The sequence below is a fragment of the Lathyrus oleraceus genome, chromosome 4 (assembly GCF_024323335.1).
Source record: "Lathyrus oleraceus cultivar Zhongwan6 chromosome 4, CAAS_Psat_ZW6_1.0, whole genome shotgun sequence".
NCBI lineage: Eukaryota > Viridiplantae > Streptophyta > Magnoliopsida > Fabales > Fabaceae > Lathyrus > Lathyrus oleraceus.
In genome coordinates this window covers 370,868,158-370,886,283 of record NC_066582.1, presented here as the reverse complement: position 1 = coordinate 370,886,283, position 18,126 = coordinate 370,868,158, and the positions used below count along the sequence as shown (strand labels likewise).

General features: G+C 37.7%; 1 protein-coding gene across 1 annotated transcript; it reads right to left on the bottom strand.

Moving 5' to 3' along the window:
* Window positions 1–10,099: 10,099 nt before the first annotated feature.
* On the bottom strand, window positions 10,100–10,933 carry LOC127137506 (U11/U12 small nuclear ribonucleoprotein 31 kDa protein). Its single transcript, XM_051063964.1, has one exon. The coding sequence runs from the start codon at window positions 10,931–10,933 to the stop codon at window positions 10,100–10,102; it is 834 nt and encodes a 277-aa protein (XP_050919921.1).
* Between the last annotated feature and the right edge of the window lie 7,193 nt (window positions 10,934–18,126).

The window sequence follows — 18,126 nt, the reverse complement described above, 5'->3', positions numbered from 1 at the left end:
TGTCATGATGTTTTAAGCTTATATACTTTTTTATTGTAATGTCCTCAAGTCTTTAGATCATAGGCCATGGCCGTGTGTAAATCATGAGGTCTACCAATATAACTGTAAACTATGCCCCTTACAAAATTTATTCTCAGAAGGATCGTGCCCATATGGAAAAAGAATGGCTTTGTACATCTAAATTTGTATTTTTTGATCAAAAGTAACATTATTATGAAGTCCATAGAAAACTGTTTCATTTTCTTTCTTATAGGAATTAAAAGACATTGAATCTAAATCCTCAGGAAATTTTCTCAAGTCAGGACCAGGAAATGCAAATCCTAGGCCATCCGTTAAATAGCTCTTTAGACGTGGCCCGAGATGAGTAGAAAAAAATGCTCATTTAATAAGAATGCTCGCCATGAGACGTGATGGACCATAATAATGCACCAATCTTGTAGGTCGCCCAAAAGGACTTGTTGATATGAATCAATTTGTACTTATGAACCAAATGATGCTTTTTATAATCTTGAATTAATGAGACGTGAGCCTTCGAGGCAACCTATGCATGGAGTAGATGATGTCATTGACTACAATGACATGTACCATGCTCAATGAATGAATAACAATAATATGCATCTTAATCCAGTGATCCATTTAATAAACAAAAGCTTCTTTGTGATTATTCTAATCAGTTGATTATAGTGGATTAAATCTGTGTGTATAAGGTGAAACCACTTTGGAGGGTGGACTATAGTAGCTTTGAGTTTCAAGCGAACGATAATAAAATACTTGTGTTTTTATCTCTTTGTTATTAACTTTTAAGTGGTGTTCTTGAGTTGGTAAAAAACTTTTGTTTTATAAAACTCAATTCAAACCCCCTTTCTTATGTTTTTCACACCTTCGGGGTTTGTTTTAATTCTGACGGGGCTACCACTAGCAGATTGCTTACTAAGTGTGGGGGTGTTTTTCGTGACAGTCAAGAAAGATAACTTTGTGACTTTCATAAGACTATTGGTGATTGCAATAGTCTTGCTACAGAATTCTGGGGTGTCCTTATGGGTTTGGAGCTTGCTTGGAAGAGAGATTTCAAGAACCTTATTGTTCAAGATGGCAAAAAGACAGTAGCAGATGCTCTCCAAGGGTCGCCTTTGAAGTCTAAACAAGGTTCGACTTTGGCTAGGCATATTCTTCTTCTCCTTCAGCATTTTAAAGAAGTGCATTCATTCACATTTTTAGAAAAACTATTAAGTGTGCTGATTTTTTAACCAAACTAGATTTGTCCAGTTTTGATGGTTGTATCTGATTCGATGATAATTTTTTTAGTAACGGTTCAAATGTCTATGAGACATGCTGCCTAATGTCTCCTCATTTTAGACCTTTGATCCTCCCATTTTACTAATAAATAAATATATATTTGATTAAACAAACTTAAAAAATTATTATTTTTATTATATGAGTTAAATAGTTTAAGTTTCAAATTCTGAAACGTCCCCAAAAAAAACTATTTACTTACATTCTGAATTTAAAAGAATATACATTTCAAATTCTGAGTTGTCACCATAAAAAATTCTATCAATGAAAGCCCTAATCGTCACCAAAAATATATATTATATTTTATATTTCAAAGAATTTAAATTTCAAATTCTGAATTTATTACCATCAATTACATCTAAAATTATTAGATTACTTTTCACAATATAAATTCATAATTTAAAAAACAAATACTTTTAAAATTACTGACTTAAATTTATTTATTTATCTTCTATTTTGCTAAAATTATATTTTTTTACTCTCCAATTTTTAAAACTAATATTTTGGTTCGCTATTGAACAACGCTGCATTATTTTTAGTTTTCAAAACTTTACTTTCATTAGAGAGGTACTTCATTTCAAAATTATTTTACCAAACAAAATTTATCTCAAAATAAACATCATTTTACTTTTTCAATATCAATTTCTTTCAGAATGCCATTAAATAATTAAAACTTCTTTCAAGTCATTATTCTCCTATACATTTATGACAATTTATAAAAACCTTAAACTATTCTTATTTTAGGATGGAATGAGTAAGCAATCAATAGACATTTATGAACTAATAAAATATATCATTGTTTTTATAATTAATTTTATTTGTATTAAAATATTACAAATATATTAAAACAAACTTTTAGAATTTTTTTTCAAAATAACCATTATTTTCAAAAATAATTTCAAAATAACCAATTATTCAAAAATATTACCAAAATAATCAGGTTTGATAGAGGATGCGGCAGATGAATTGACGTACCCCCAATGCATGAAGAGGAGGCGCCAATAGCATTGACGCATGCATTAGACTCCTCGTGAGGAGGCGCCAATGCTAGTGGCGCCTACATTGGGCCTCATGAGGAGGCGCCAATGTTAGTGGCGCCTATGTATGTTTGATTGGTGTATGCGCCAATTCATCTGGCGCATACACCCCCTGCTATTTTTTTTAATTATTAATATTTAATTTTTATTATTAAATAAAAAAGAAATAGTAATGAAAAAAAATTTCATGGATGATGTAATAATTAGGTACATTGGACTGACAATAAACTAATGACCCGTCCCATTATAACGTCCCCCTGTTCCACATCCCGGTGCGTTAGTTTATCTCCTAAGTCTTCCACGATTTTCTTGAGGTGTTTGGGGTCTTTGTGTGCTGACCTGATCGAGCGATTGTTGGTTGGAAGGTCCAACGGAAGTTCCAGCGGTATTTGATAGATGTGTCATCATTTGCTCCCAATATCCGGAGGGGATTTGGCCAACGGCGCTTCCGTAATGGAGTTCGGTGCCCATGTCATCGTAGTTAGGGCGTTGTGGTTGAGTGAATTGGGGACGATATAGTTGCCCAAATTGGGTCGTTTAGTCGTTTTGGAAACAAAGAAATGGTTTCTGGGGCGACTATAGTTAAACAATGGTTGGGTGTTATTGATGGGGGGCTACGATGAAGTGACCCATATGAATCATCTGGGCTATAGACAGTTGTGGTTGCAGGGTTTGATTCTTGGTTTTGTGTTTGAGTGAGAGGTATGAATGAATTGCGACGTCGGATGGTTGGTTGTTGGGTGGTTGGCATGAACGGGTTGCGATGTTGGGTGTTTGGTTGTTGTGTGTATGTGGTTGGTTGATGTTGTATGGTTGGTTGTTGGGTTTGGGTGGGTTCACATTGGTGTTGGGTGGTGAAGTGTTGTGGGGTATACGATGACGAAGCATGTTGGCATGGATCCATCAAATACCGCGGCTCAGATACAAATTGTTGAGTTGTTACCGATCTAAACCATGCCATATATTTTGTTGAGTCGGTCTTGCACCATGGATATCTGGTTCGTTCAAGAGGTGTTGTCTTTGATTCCTCTATGGACGACACATGTCTTTTGCAAAGTCTCTCCAATCAGAATAATCCCATTGTGCATCAACCCTTTTTTGATGTCAATTCCCCAAACACGTGGGAGATTCTGGAATCTGTTGTAGCATTCAGAACTGCAGTTTGACCCGGTCACTCTGGTGCATTTCCACCATAGTGAATCGGATAACCGGTGTCTTCGTTGTCCAAACTGCAGCATCGTCATGGTTCACATCATGATCTAGACCCAGATATGGCCTCCAGACAAACTGTAAAACAATACGAAACGATTAGATGGAAAATAATTTGAGAACTATTTTTAAATTAAAATATAGTTGGGTAGGATTATTACATCGTCATGTCCAATGTGGTCCAATAGATTTCGATAGACTACAATAGCGTGTTTCAGACACCTGTTGTAGTTCATTCCCCTTACTGACCACCTAAGATAAAAAAGAAGTGAAAAATATTATTTACTATTAATTATAATATAAAATATAATTAACTAAATGGTGAATGGTAAAGTGTTAGACTTACTTGGTTGCAAACGGGAACACGAATGGGCGCTCATTTATCGGGGCGAGCGACGACATTCTTGACCAACCCCAAGCTTGAAGCAAATACGCACATGAAAAAAAATATAGGTATTCTTTTTTGTAGTTCTATACATTGCACTATATAGATGGGCCAATACAGCTGAACCCTAACTATAAGTGTTTACCTTATTAATGTTGCGTAATAAAGCTAAATACATTATATTTACAAAATTACCTGTACTTTCTGGAAACAAAAAATTATCAAATAAAATCATAATATAACACCAAGCTTTTATTATTTTCTCATACTCGGTTGAATCGTCGGGAATTACTATACTGGCATAATATTGTTTAAGGTATTTTAAACTTATACCTTGCCCCCTTGCTTGACCGGACGTGTCTCCCTCAGTTTCGTCGTCTAGCAACATGTACACGTCCTCAAGTGTGACGGTACACTCACCAATCGGAAGGTGAAATTTGTGGGTCTCGGGTCTCCACCTCTCCAACAAAGTTAGAATGAACTTGTAGTCCACCGAGTACGAAACAATGTTGAGTAGATTTCCAAATCCACATCCTCTAATATATGGTTCTATTAAAGGATCGTGGGGTACATATTCATGTACACGACATCTAAACCGCTTCGGATCCTAATAACAAAAAAGTAAGAAAATGCAATTAGAAGAAGAAATACATAATCAACAAGCACAACTCTATAAGAAGTAAGCAAAACATAGATAACAAAGGTATAAGACTAAAAATAGAAAAAGTAAAAAGAGAGAGATGACATACAAATGCTGATATATTCTCGAGCGTGCCTCTATGTTCATCGCCCATAGTCACCAAAGACATGATTTGATTTTGCAAAGCTTGAGTGTGGTAGAGGAAACAAGTGTGGTAGAAGAATATAATTGAGTATTGATGAAGATGATTTGATATTGTTGATATGAGAGGCTATTTATAGATGAATGAGTGAGTAGGTTTGCAACCTAAGATGAATATGATTGGTTGCATGGAATGGCAAGAGAAGACAAGGGAATGACAAACTTCAGAAAGCATGTGAGAGATAGCATGTGAGGAATCTCTTCTAGGCGCATGTGAAGAATCAACATGTAAGGGAAGATGCACCATTCCTCTTGGCGCCTACATGTGATTCTTCACATGCAAGGAAGAGGCTCCCTTCCTCTTGGCGCCTTAGTGTAGGGCAATGGGAAGGGGCGCCCTTCCTAGTGGCGCATAAGACCAATTTTTGTGAAGAGGCACCCATCCTTTTGGCGCCCCAGTTACTTTATGGCGCCTAGGGAATGGGCGCCTAGGTGGGAATCTCAGGGCTCAGGCGCATGTGTGTTCTTGTCACTCTTTTCTCTGCATGGTTGATTCTTTCTACTACATGCATGGTCAAGTTTGTACAAACAATGACCATGTTATCAATGCAACGACCAAGTTAGCAATGAAACATTATTTATGTTGTGTGGATGAACAACTTAGCAATGCATTCAACTCCCTTAAAGATATCTACATATTTAATATTTCAACAAAATGTCTTCCACACAACATTACATGATCAATGCCCATGTCGAAGGTGAAATATTTGATCATCAGTTGTTCGGTTTTTGTTTTCGAAACACAGAGGTAACTCGGTTTACAATAAATCGACGATCAAATTTTTCACATCTGAAACAAAGAATAGAAAAGAAATTGCAATGCAGTAATGTGGGCCAAATCCTCTATAAAAATCCGATTTTGTTTGTAGAAAACCAGGTTAAATTTTATTAGAAGAAGATTCGAGATGATGATGATATTCAGCATATGTTTGTCAGTAACGAACAATCTGGTTACAACGATATAGAGTTGTATATGTTACCACATCAACAACAGGTGTCTCTGTACATTGATCAGTCACAAGTGTTTTGTGAGACTGATGACGAACAAGCTGAGGTGAATGTTCTAGATGACAAAGAAGAAGAATCTGAGATCATGGTTGATTCGATGGTGAACGCTGAAGAGGAAGAGGAGCCAATACCAACAAGTTATGTATACTGCCCACCCCAACAGATGACAAGGTTAAATTTGGGTTCAGATGAACCTTTAGCAGATGTATGGTACAATCCTTACGTGCAGATGCAAGGATCTTTGAAACAAGGAGACACATTTCGCACAAAAGAGGAATGTGTAAGAGCCATTAAGAAATTCCACATGCAACTATCAACTGATTTCAGAGTTGACAGAACTGACGCATCGAGGTATAAAGTTTATTGTCTGAATGAGCACTGCCTTTTTATGTTGTCAGCTTCGTACCGGAAGAGGAGCGACTCTTGGGAGATTGGATCAATGGGTCCAGATCACACATGCATCTGACAAACCCAATCCAGGATCATCGTAAATTAAGCTCTCAGCTAATATGTGATGAAATATTATCTGTTATTAGCGACAATCCATCATTAAAGGTGAGTACAATAATCTCGCATATTAGGGTAGAGTACGAGTACACTCCATCATATAGGAAGGCATGGATAGCTAGGACAAAATCTATTGAAAAAGTGTTTGGCAATTGGGAGGAGTCTTACAAACAACTTCCAAAATACTTGTTGGCTCTAAAACAATATGCTCCCGGGACAATTGTCAAGCTGGAAACAAATTGTCCGCCTATACACCCGATGGTACGTGTGCTGTTGGAAAAAAAATATTTCACCGTCTATTCTGGGTGTATCAACCAGGTATCATAGGTTTTTCTTTCTGTAAACCAATTATACAAACTGATGGTACATGGTTGTACGGAAAATACAAAGGAACGTTACTGATGGTAGTGGCACAAGATGGGAACATCAATATTTTTTCAATCGTCTTTGCCCTAGTTGAAGGGGAGACTGCTGAGGGATGAAGTTTTTTCCTAAGAAATCTCTGATTGCACGTTGCACCTCAGCCTAACTTATGTTTGATCTCCGACAGACACCTTTCAATCATCAGTGCATATAATAACATTGACAACGGCTAGCAAAATCCTCCTTCGACGCATGTGTTATGTAATAGACATATTGCTTAGAATTTCATGCGGGAAATCAAAGATAAGACGTTGCGGAAGAAGGTTGTCAATGCAGGTTACGCATTATCAGAACCTTCTTTCAAACACTACCGCAAGGAAATAAGATTGTCAAACGAAGATGCGGTACGGTGGATCCATGGTATTCCTTTGGAGAAGTGGACTAGGGCGTACGACAACGGTCAATGTTGGGGCCACATGACAACAAATCTTGTGGAATCAATGAACTTTGTCTTCAAAGGCATCCGTAACCTACCAATAATCGCTTTGGTGCATGCTACATATTTCAGGCTAAGGGCGTTGTTTGAAACCAGACGCTTAAAATGGAGTTCAGTGTTGCAATTTGTACAGTTGTTCAGTGATGCTTCGATGATATTCATCAGACATGAAGCTGCCAAAGCAAACACACATGTGGTTACGGTCTTTGACCGAAGTAAAGGTTGGTTTAGTGTTTTCGAGTCCATGGATCACAATGAGGGCATGCCGATGGGACAGTACAGAGTCGAACTAGATAGAGGTTAGTGCGACTGCAGAAAGTTCCAAGCCTTTCGTACCCCCGCTCCCATGTCCTTGCAGCATGCTCAAAGCTTCGAAGGGATCCATCATACTTGTTATCTGAAGTTTACAAAATTGTCAGTCTTTCAAATGTTTATAAAATTAGTTTTTTCGTAGTGGCAAAAGAGGATTATTGGCCAGAATATCAAGGGGACATCGTCTGGCATACCGAAGTTATGCGAAGGAAGAAAAAGGGTCGCCCAAATAGCATCCGAATTCGAACCGAAATGGATACGGCGAACAAAATGGTTAGACTATGTAGTTCATGTCGTCAACTAGGTCACAATCGTAATAACTGTCCTAGTGTTAGAATGAGCACAACCAGATAAATTTACATGTACCTCTATTGCAATATATGAAAAATTAAATTTATTTCATATTAGACGTCTGTCACGTAATGCATAAACAGTAACACATATAATTATAACAAATACAAGAACTATGCAATTACAACCAGCAAAACAATTTTGAACATGTAATGCATCATCCTACGAGCGTCTTGGTCTGTCTTAATATCCACCATTTCGCGTAATTCTACGTGTTGGTTGAACGTGGACACAAGCCATTGTATTCTTCTAATCCGTTCACCCTCTCCAATTTCTCCCTCTAACCAACTGTACAACGTCCGATTAAGACGTTTAAACATATTTGTGTTCCAAAGTCGAATCTGTACCGGAGCCGCAACGGTAGAAAATATTACATCAGCACTTTGTTTTTGAATGTATGCAGACATTTTTGAAACAGGGAAAATTGAAATTGATGGTGGTTGAATTGTATTAGGAGATGAGTTTGAGTCAAAAATATTGCATCCAATGCGTGGTATTTATAGAGACGGACAAAACATGTGGGCGCTTGAGGGATTGACGCCCACATGACCATCACATGCAGCCAGATGAATTAGCGCCCACACAACCAAATGCACCTAGGCGCCACTAGCATTGACGCCTCCTCATGAGGCCCAATGCAGGCGCCACTAGTATTGGCGCCTCCTCATGAGGAGCGCAATGCATACGCCAATGCTAGTGGCGCCTCCTCGTGAGGAGCGCAATGCATGCGCCAATGCTATTGACGCCTCCTCTTTATGCATTGGGGGTGCCCCAGTTCATCTGACGCATCCTCTACCAAACCTGGTTATTTTGATAATTTTTTTTAAATAATTAGTTATTTTGAAAAAAAAATTAATAATTATTATTATTTTGAAAAAAAATTCCAAACTTTTACCTACTTCCTCTTCAAGAACACCCATATTAATCCTATTTGAATCTGCTCAAACTTCAACAAAATTCAAGAAACCGATATCCTGAATTTCACAAAACTCCCAATATCTTTATATCTGAGTACAATTATCGTACTATGTAATCAAGCTTCATGTTAATCCTATTCATAGAGGATATGAACTATACTATTTTCACTAACTTGTGCCATAAGACAATGATTCAATTAGTAAAAAATATGAGCATACAAAAGTATATAGACAATCATGAATATGGTATCTATCGGTTATATATAACTGTCAACTGAATATGGTTTCAGAGTTATAGATATATCCAAAACCAACAATGCTTAAAACCAACAGTACAACAGTAACAATTGACCCCAAACTCCATATAATATAACTATACTTAATCTGATTCAAAGCCATAATTCAGAAAGAAAGGAAATAGCATAACAATAACCAATTTCTTTTTCTACATATCATTACAATGACATTCAAGATTAGCCCATGGTTCAAAAAGTTACAGAATAATTAAACCTATAATTTAAAGCCTAGTGTCGAGGGTGAGGCACAAATTGGTATTATTCTCCAGCTCAGCCAAGTGATTATGCATGAAAAGGATACCACATTTTCTCTGGGAGAAGCAATTTAAGCATTCTAAGAGAAACTTGAGAAATACTCATCAATCTGGATAAAAATGCTCAGTAGACATCAAAGAGTAAAGGTAATCAGAAGAACTGTTACCCATGGTTTTAAACTGCTTTCCACAAGAACGGCGACAGTAATTGTGACTACAAGTCTACAACCTATGCTTTTCAAGATCTCAACAACCACATCAAATCCAGCTATATCTGACTACAATATTCTACATATCAAATATCATAACATAACCACCACAACTGTAATTAAAAACCTTACTTATATGATAACAAGATGTGCATAAAGTAAACCAGGGTGTTACAATTTGATTACATTACATGTTTTAACTGAACCAAAATAAAAAACATAACGGACAGGCTTTTCTTTTCTGTTTTACAGGTAAACCGAATGCTAAATTAAGCCGATAAATAAGAGACTCGTCTGTCATCATTCATTAACTATGAAAATATGGAATACACAAAAATGCTCATCACCAATTCACCACCACTATCACTAATTACTACCACAATAACTAATAACTAACATGTGCTTGTGATCAAAACCATAAACACATCCAACCAAGCCAACAACATATAAACAATTTCATCAATTACACCATATCTTGATAAAAACAAAAAATTGCCATTTAGATCTATGAAACACTGGCACATATATAGACACGACACACAGGACTAGTTGAATAATGCGATAATGCGGAATACCAAACACACACCTTCAATCTGAAGTATCAATGCTACATAGTCATGATCAATCATCATCATCATGATCACTCTCATCACTGAAATACCCAGCTTTCTTCCCTTTCTTCTTCGTCTTGTTGTTGTCCAAACCCTCATCATCATTTCTGTTTCTCCCCAGCAACCTTTCACCCGCTTCATCATCCACAACAGAAGCCCAATTATAGTCAAACTGCTCCGCAGCAATCTGACCACCCTCCTCCTCCTCCTCATCACCTTCCTCCTCCCCATCCCTATCCCTCAGCCCAATAAATCCCCGTCGCGGCTTCTTAGGCTGAGGCCGCGGCCTCGGCCCCAACTGATTCTTAGGACACTCATACGACAAATGACCATGCCCCCCACACTCATAACACAAAGCAGTCTCAGTATTGTACACGCGCTTCCGAATAAACTCTGGAGCACGTCCATTATCAGTAGCAATAGAAGCAGTTAGAGTCCTTCCATTGAGAATCTTCTTATTCATCTCCGCCACGGCGCGTTGGGCGTCATTACGAGAACCGAATTGGACAAACGCGACACCGCGACTTAGGCGCGTGTGACGGTCTTTGAGAACGGTTACACACGCGATGCGGCCGAAAGTAGAGAAGAGCGTATGGAGATCGGAGTTTGTTAGGGAGTAATCTAGATTAGAAACGTATAGCGTCGATTTTGATGGTGCTAAGGGTTCACCTGTTCCTCCTATTGATGATCCTTTGTTGTTCGGTTTTGATTGGGGTTGATTACTGGATGTGGTTTCGGTGGTGGTGTTGGGGGTTGAGGACGAAGCGCAGTAGCGGTAGTAGAAAACGTCGTCGTCTTCATCGTTGTCGCTGTGTTTTCGTTTGTGTTTCTTCTTGCTTGACATTTTTTTCGGTTCAGGTTTTTTGTATCCGGCAACAGTGTTCGGTTTCCGGCGACGGAATTAGTTCTCCGATGCTTCTTTAATCTATAGAGGAAATCTGAGAGTGGAGAGATTCTATAATGCGTTTGAGAAACCCTAGAGAAGTGAAGTGAAACTCCAAGCGGATCTGGACATGGATCCGGATATTTTGGATTGGTTTTATATATGGTTTTATCCATTCTTATTTTTTTATAAGCAGTACTATCCATATGTGAATGGACAACTTGCTCACCGCCAGAGTACTTGTAAAGATAGCATAAAACTAAAAATTATTATGTTTTAATATTTTTTTATTTAATTGGTCAGCCACCCATCTGCATATATAAATTTTAATAATTTTTTGTTAGTATGATGCTAGATTTTTTAAGACAAAAATTTCTAGTTCGTTAGATATACAATTTTATTATATTATTTTAGATTATATTTTAATATCTTAAGATAAATAAAGTTATTGAAATTTAGCAAAAATAGAATAGAGTGAAATAGAAATAATGGATGTCAGATGCAAATGCCACATAGGAATACAAATGCCACATCACAGGGACTTACAATTGCATCCTCACATAAACAAACAAAAGCAAAACAATGGATGTCAGATGCCAATCTATCTGGGCTTACTCTAACCTCCACAGTATGATCCTAGGAATACAAATGCCACATCCCAGGGACTTACAATGAATCCTCACATACAACATCAATGTGCATCAGGTAATGAGCAAAGAGGATATGAGTGACCAATGAGGTCTTACACTCTATCCCTTCCATATCATGGGAACAAAAGCCAATCTACATGGTCTTACAATTGTATCCTCCATGGGCAAACAACAATGTGTCACAAAGACAAATGAAATGATCATGCACTAATGGCAAACAATGATGATGAATGCACCATGGCAAACTCAAGTAATCATGTATAAATGAATCAAGTAATCAATCACATAAATTCAAGTAGCACGCACTATAACCATTCAATTAGGCTCAAGCAAAGGGTGAGGCATTAAAGCCAACTGGAATAGGGTTAAAGTTGCTCTTAACCTTGCCATGGAGGGGCTAAGGTGAAGCAGATGAAAGGATATGAGGGGTGTGCCTCATCACTCTTATCCCTGGTCAGAGAGAGTATTGAATATCAGAAGGTGTGGGAGTTCAGAAAGTAGGAACTCTCTCCACATTTTATTGACCCGATAGATCTTGGGTTTGGATCTCAATGCTACAACCATGTAATGGGAGCAAGGAGAAGACTCACATAATAGTGGGAGATAGGCTACATATCTCTTATATCCACCAATTGCCTTATTTAAAGGACTTTTCCTGCTTGGGACAAACATAAACAATCACAAACATTGCCTCTTAAGGAGGACTTCAGACAGTTGCCTGGCTAAGTAACAAGCCAGGTCTTCCAGACTGCATGGAGACAAGAGAGTCTACCTTAATGCAAATTGCTATTAAGCAAAGCAAAGCAAGTTCTTAAGAGAACTGAGCAACTAAGGGTACCTGAAATCAATCAAATATAATCAGCATCCCAACATAAACAAAACAACAACATAAGAATCAATCAACAATGTACAATCAAACAATAATGTGCATAGCACAAAGCTCAAGTGAACCAAGCACCCTACAACACAAACAAGTTAGTTTACAATAGTCAAATGAAACAACTCAATTATGAATCAACCTCCTTAAGGCATTAGCTTCTTAACCTGAAAAGTTAAAGTCAAACTCCAACATGAGTAACAAGACCACTAGGACAAGCCTAGGGTCAAAAGGATGGAAAAAATGTAAAACAGCAAGTGCAACACAACCAAAACTAAGATAATTCAATTAATAAGAGGATCCCATTGGCCTCACATCCAAACTATGCACTAGTTTCATTTTATGCACAATTTAACTCAAAGTAAGCAAATGTGAACCATATAGGAGTAAACAGCATGATCACATCCAAACAAATACCAAAGTGGCTCAGTAAATCCCACAAAAGTTCAAGTCTAACCAGAAGACATCCAATGAGTTAGATATCAATTTTCATGCCATTTGGACAAAAGGAGCTATGTCAATTAAATCAACATGTCAAAGCATGCAAAAACACAACCAAATTAGGTCAACAAAATGTACACCAACTTCAATCAATGGTAAAACAGTGATATCACATGGGAAATGAATGGGACCAAAGCAAAAATGGAGTTTAACATATTAAGAAACACTCCACCAAATTTCATATTCATAGGATAAGGCATGAGTATTTAACAAGACATGTAAATTTGTCACTCAATCAAAACCCTAAAAATGCTAAACAGCAATAAAAAATCCTAATCAAATAGAAAATGGATCAATTAAATCCACAAAAATTCATGGTGAAATCTAACATATACAAGTCATCTCATGCAAAAAACCAGAGCCATAGGCAAAGCATAAGCATGGAAAATTAAATCATGAACATGGCATAGCATAGTGTGACACATATTGTCACACTCAAATTGAATAAATCATATCTAACAAACCAGAGATCCAAAAATCACAAATTATACATCAAAATCTCCAGGCATGAGTCAAGAATCATCATATGAAATTTCATTCAATTTGGAGCTAGCATGATTATTTGGTGATTAAAATGGTGAAACATATGTATAATGCACACATGACAAAAATCATTAAGCCATTCCAAAAAATCACCAGGCACAACATGAGTTACTATGCCTAAAAAATTCTAGGGGAAATTTTGGATCTAACAAAAAAAAGTCCCAATTAATTTGGACTAAAATTGGATTAAATATGATTTTTTAAAGTTTTGTTAATTATTGAAATATTTATTTAATTTTAATACGGAATTAAATGAATTAATTATATCCGCTGATGGCATTTCTGTAATAACCAAAGCCTGGCCAAAACGCTGCGTGTAACATTAATGCGCTGGCGGCTTCCATTTGGCTCTTTCCGGCGCCAAACATGAATTCGAAAATGGCCAGCGTGAGAGCGGATCAAACAGGGAAATTTTCCAGAATTTTCAAAGTTCTTCGCGTGTTCTTCGTCTTCATCAAGTCCAGAATCTGTTACGAGCAAATCTCAACCAAATCGAACAAGCCTTATACCGTTCTCTCCGTCTCTCAACGTAGGTTACAGTTATGGCAATGGTTTTGTCCAAAGGTTAATGTATAAAGAGATCCATTCAATAAAAGTTTTGATGCATAAACTTTGAATCAAGATATCTTGATGATTACTCAATGAAAACGCGTGATTCAAATGTCAAGATGCTCTACATCCAAGGCACTACTGAATCCATACAACAATTGCAAGAATCGAAGACTTCGAAATCTTACCTTCTTGAAGTGGCAATGTGGAATCGGCACGTGTTTAGGTCCAATTTGTGAAAACAAATGGAGTGTGATGATTATGAAGATGATTGATGAAGAAATTTCAGCTCAAAGATGCACGATCATGAAGGAACTTGCAATTGCCATTGGAGAGCTCAAGATCGCAATAGTGTGAATTGGCACGCGTTTGGCTTCAATCTCCACAAACAGAACTTGCAAATCACCTGCAAAAGATGAATCAACATAGAACTAGCAAAAACAATGGTGAATTCTTGGAGAATTGATGAAAAAATGAGTGTGAAAAATGTGAAAATTTGAGAGAATTTTTGTGAGTTTTTGGATTGGATCTGAAAAAAGTGATTCTTCCCTTTGATTCTGTTAGGATTAGTCTTTTATATGTGCCCTTAATCCAACAATTAATCATGATTAGCAATTTTTGATAATTAGCAAATGAAGCTTGAAAATGCATTTTGGCCTTTTTTCCCTTGGATAGTTTTGATCAATGGAACAATGTTTTCTCACTTCAAGCAAATCATAAATCTCATTTGGAAGCTATTGGAATTGGTCCCATGTCAAAATTCCATGTAATTTGAAAGTTGGACCATTTTGCCCTTGGTTTTTAATTGGTACACTTGAAAAATGACCTTTTTATGTAAAGGCTTTTGGCAAAATGTGATGATGGATTATGAAAGTACACATCAAATGTGGTTTGCTCAAAGAAGAACCATCCAATTTGGCCATTCCATGTGAAAGTTATGCCACTTTGAATTTGGGCATTTTCTGAAAATGATTTGATCATAATTTGTCAACCACACATGGGAATTGAGTGTTCTTGGACTTTTTTGTAAAGGTGAGAACAAGATCTTCAACTTTCATGTTGGACAAAATTTCATTTGAAGCTTGTATGATGAAGTAATTTTGTGGAGAAAAACTTTCCATTTTTGGCAGGTGAGAATTACAGGTCATTTCCATTTTTGGAAACTTTTTGTCTGACTTCAAATCCTTCAACCTTGATCTTTGAAATGTCAAATGAGACTTGTATGGACATGAATGAGGTCTTTCTAACCATCTCACACCTTCAAATCCCTGATTAAATGCACAGTTGACCACAGTTGACCTTTCTAGGGTTTTGGATGACTGGGCCATGTTCTGATGAATTCCAAGCCTCTTTCAATTGAGATCTTGATTCCAAATGATACCACAAGTTATATGAACTCTTAGGAATGATCATGGTGTCCAAATTCTTCAAGAATGGCCACCATCTATTGCTCAAGGCCTGATTTGACTGTTTTGACCTAGCTAGCTTCATCTGCAAGCAACAAGGTTAGATGACAATATTTTTGTACTTTTGGTTAGTAAACATATGAAAAGCAATGATATACAAATGCAACACATGCTTGGTGATCAAGAACCACACTCACAAGGTATCCCACCCACTAGGAGGGAAGCTAGGGTATGCAATGATCCTTGAGGCCATGATATGATATGATATAGGCCATGAGGGATCTTAGGGCCAAAATTGGGGTCTTACAGATGCCCCTATTTAAGGTCATTCTATCCGGAGAAGTGAAGTTTAGAAATCTTCATCTCGACGCGGTAGAATGGGCTTAAATAATAGTAATGAGACGAATTTTGGTCCCTAAGAGACCTCATGATGCAGATGTATGCATGCAAAAGCAAATTCTGTGGGGAATATATGGTTCGCACAGAAGAACAGACGACTCTGATTAGGGAAAGCAAAACTGACACTAATAACAGAGACTCTAATAAGACTCTTATTGGGGGGATAGTAAAGAAAAAGAATGCGTGAGCAGGACACGACTCTGATTAGGGAAAGCAAAACTGACACAGCGTGACTAAGGCACGACTCCGAGTGGGGATAACAGACATCGGACTGGAGAGCTTGCTGGGGAAGCAAAGGACTCACACCGGGGAATAAAGAATTCCAGAGGAAAATAAATCCATTGGAAAGACATAAGCTGACTCAATTATCCACGAAGGATACTTCGGATAAAAATCCGGACTCGGACCAGGAAAAGATTCACATAGAACCTCCCTGGAGGGAAAATGCATATATTGGGGGAACGCCCATATAGCAAAAAGGGTAAAAATCACCAAAGGAAACTCCGCAGAGGAATGCCTAACAAAGAGATTTTCCTGGGAAAAGCAACAAGGCATGAGGTGTTACCGGTATAAAGGTAACAAACTCAGGAAGAATGAATATCTAAGACCGGTATAAGGGTGAGAGATATCAATCAACCAACATCTGAGGAAGATCAACAAAGGGTACAAAACTCAAGAAGAATCTAACTCCACAGGGGACCAACGTCATAATAGGGAGTAGAAAGGAAGGAACACCAGGGATACCGAGGTATATAATAGGTGACCAACCAAAAATGTGAATTGGTATATATGCCAAGACACTCATCATCCGAAAGGAGGGCTTGAAAAAGCAAAACGACTTAAAGGATGGACATTCGAATCCATAACGGGAAAACGAATCTTACTCAACTGGAGACACAAACCCAAAGAGTGCATGAGATATAATATCCATGACTGGCAGACCGTGGATAGAATACTCGCATGAGATACATTATCTATTACCGTCAGAACGTAGATAATAAACTCGCATGGTAAGAAACACCAGAGATACCGAGCTATATAATAGGTGATCTACCGAAAACGTGAATTGGTATATATGCCAAAACACACATCCGAAACACAAACTGGTTAAAGGATGAATATTCGATTCTACAAAGAATACGAATTTTGCTCAACTGGGAAAAATCAACAAAGGATTCCAACTAAAGAGCGCATGAGACATATTATTCATTACCGGCAGACCGTGAATAATATACTCGAAAGGAAAAGACACCAAAGATACCTAAGTATATAATAGGTGATTAACCAAAAAGAGAGACAATCGATACCAAGCATCCGGGTAAACGAGAGACAACTCAAGGGATAAATTGCAAGCATCCGGCAATTATCCAACAACAAGAATATTCGACTCCGCAAAGGGGAATAACGAATCTTACTCGACCAGGGAAACACAAAAGGCTTCGACTGAAGAGTGCATGAGATATATTATCCATTACCCTCAGAACGTGGATAGTACACTCGCATGGAAGATTATCCACAACCGATATAAGGGTCAATAAAGGATAAATCGTCCGAAAAGAGAGGCATCGGGATACCAAACAGGCATATAATGATGACCAATCAAAGGGAGCAACAACATTACCAACAAAAGGGTAAATGAAAGACTCACTGGGGATAAATTGCAAGCATCCGGCAATTATCCACAAAAGCAAGGGATACATTGATAAACAATCAATGATCTGGGGAACAAATCACTAGCAAACGGTGAAAAGACCCACTGGCGAGTTCAACAGGATAACATTGCAAGCATCCGGCAATGATCCAGAAGACTGCTGGGAATACAAGTGCTTACTCAAGAGCAACTACCCAAGGTAGGGAGGAATATCAACATCGAATATTGAATGAAGATAACCACAAAGGAGAGATTAGGGTTTACATCTACCGAATACGGGGCAGAAGACCAAAAATCTGGCTGAGAGAACAAGAGGTTTAACAATACCGACTACTGGATAAGAAACCAAAGACTCAGCTGAGGATAAAATTGCTAGCAACCGGCAATTATCCGCATGTATCATAAGATGCAACTCCGCTTGAGAGGAAAATCATAGCGACATAGGATTTACAGCTACCGAATACGGGGTAGAAGACCACAAACTCCACTGGGGATATAAATCACCACCGGGAACAAAACTCTGTTTGGGGTAAAACCACAACAACAGAAAATCCACCACCAACCAGATCGAACCACAA

Bases quoted from the DNA above. Each gene is read 5' to 3' on its own strand.
- LOC127137506 (XM_051063964.1), bottom strand. From the start codon at position 10,933: ATGTCAAGCAAGAAGAAACACAAACGAAAACACAGCGACAACGATGAA.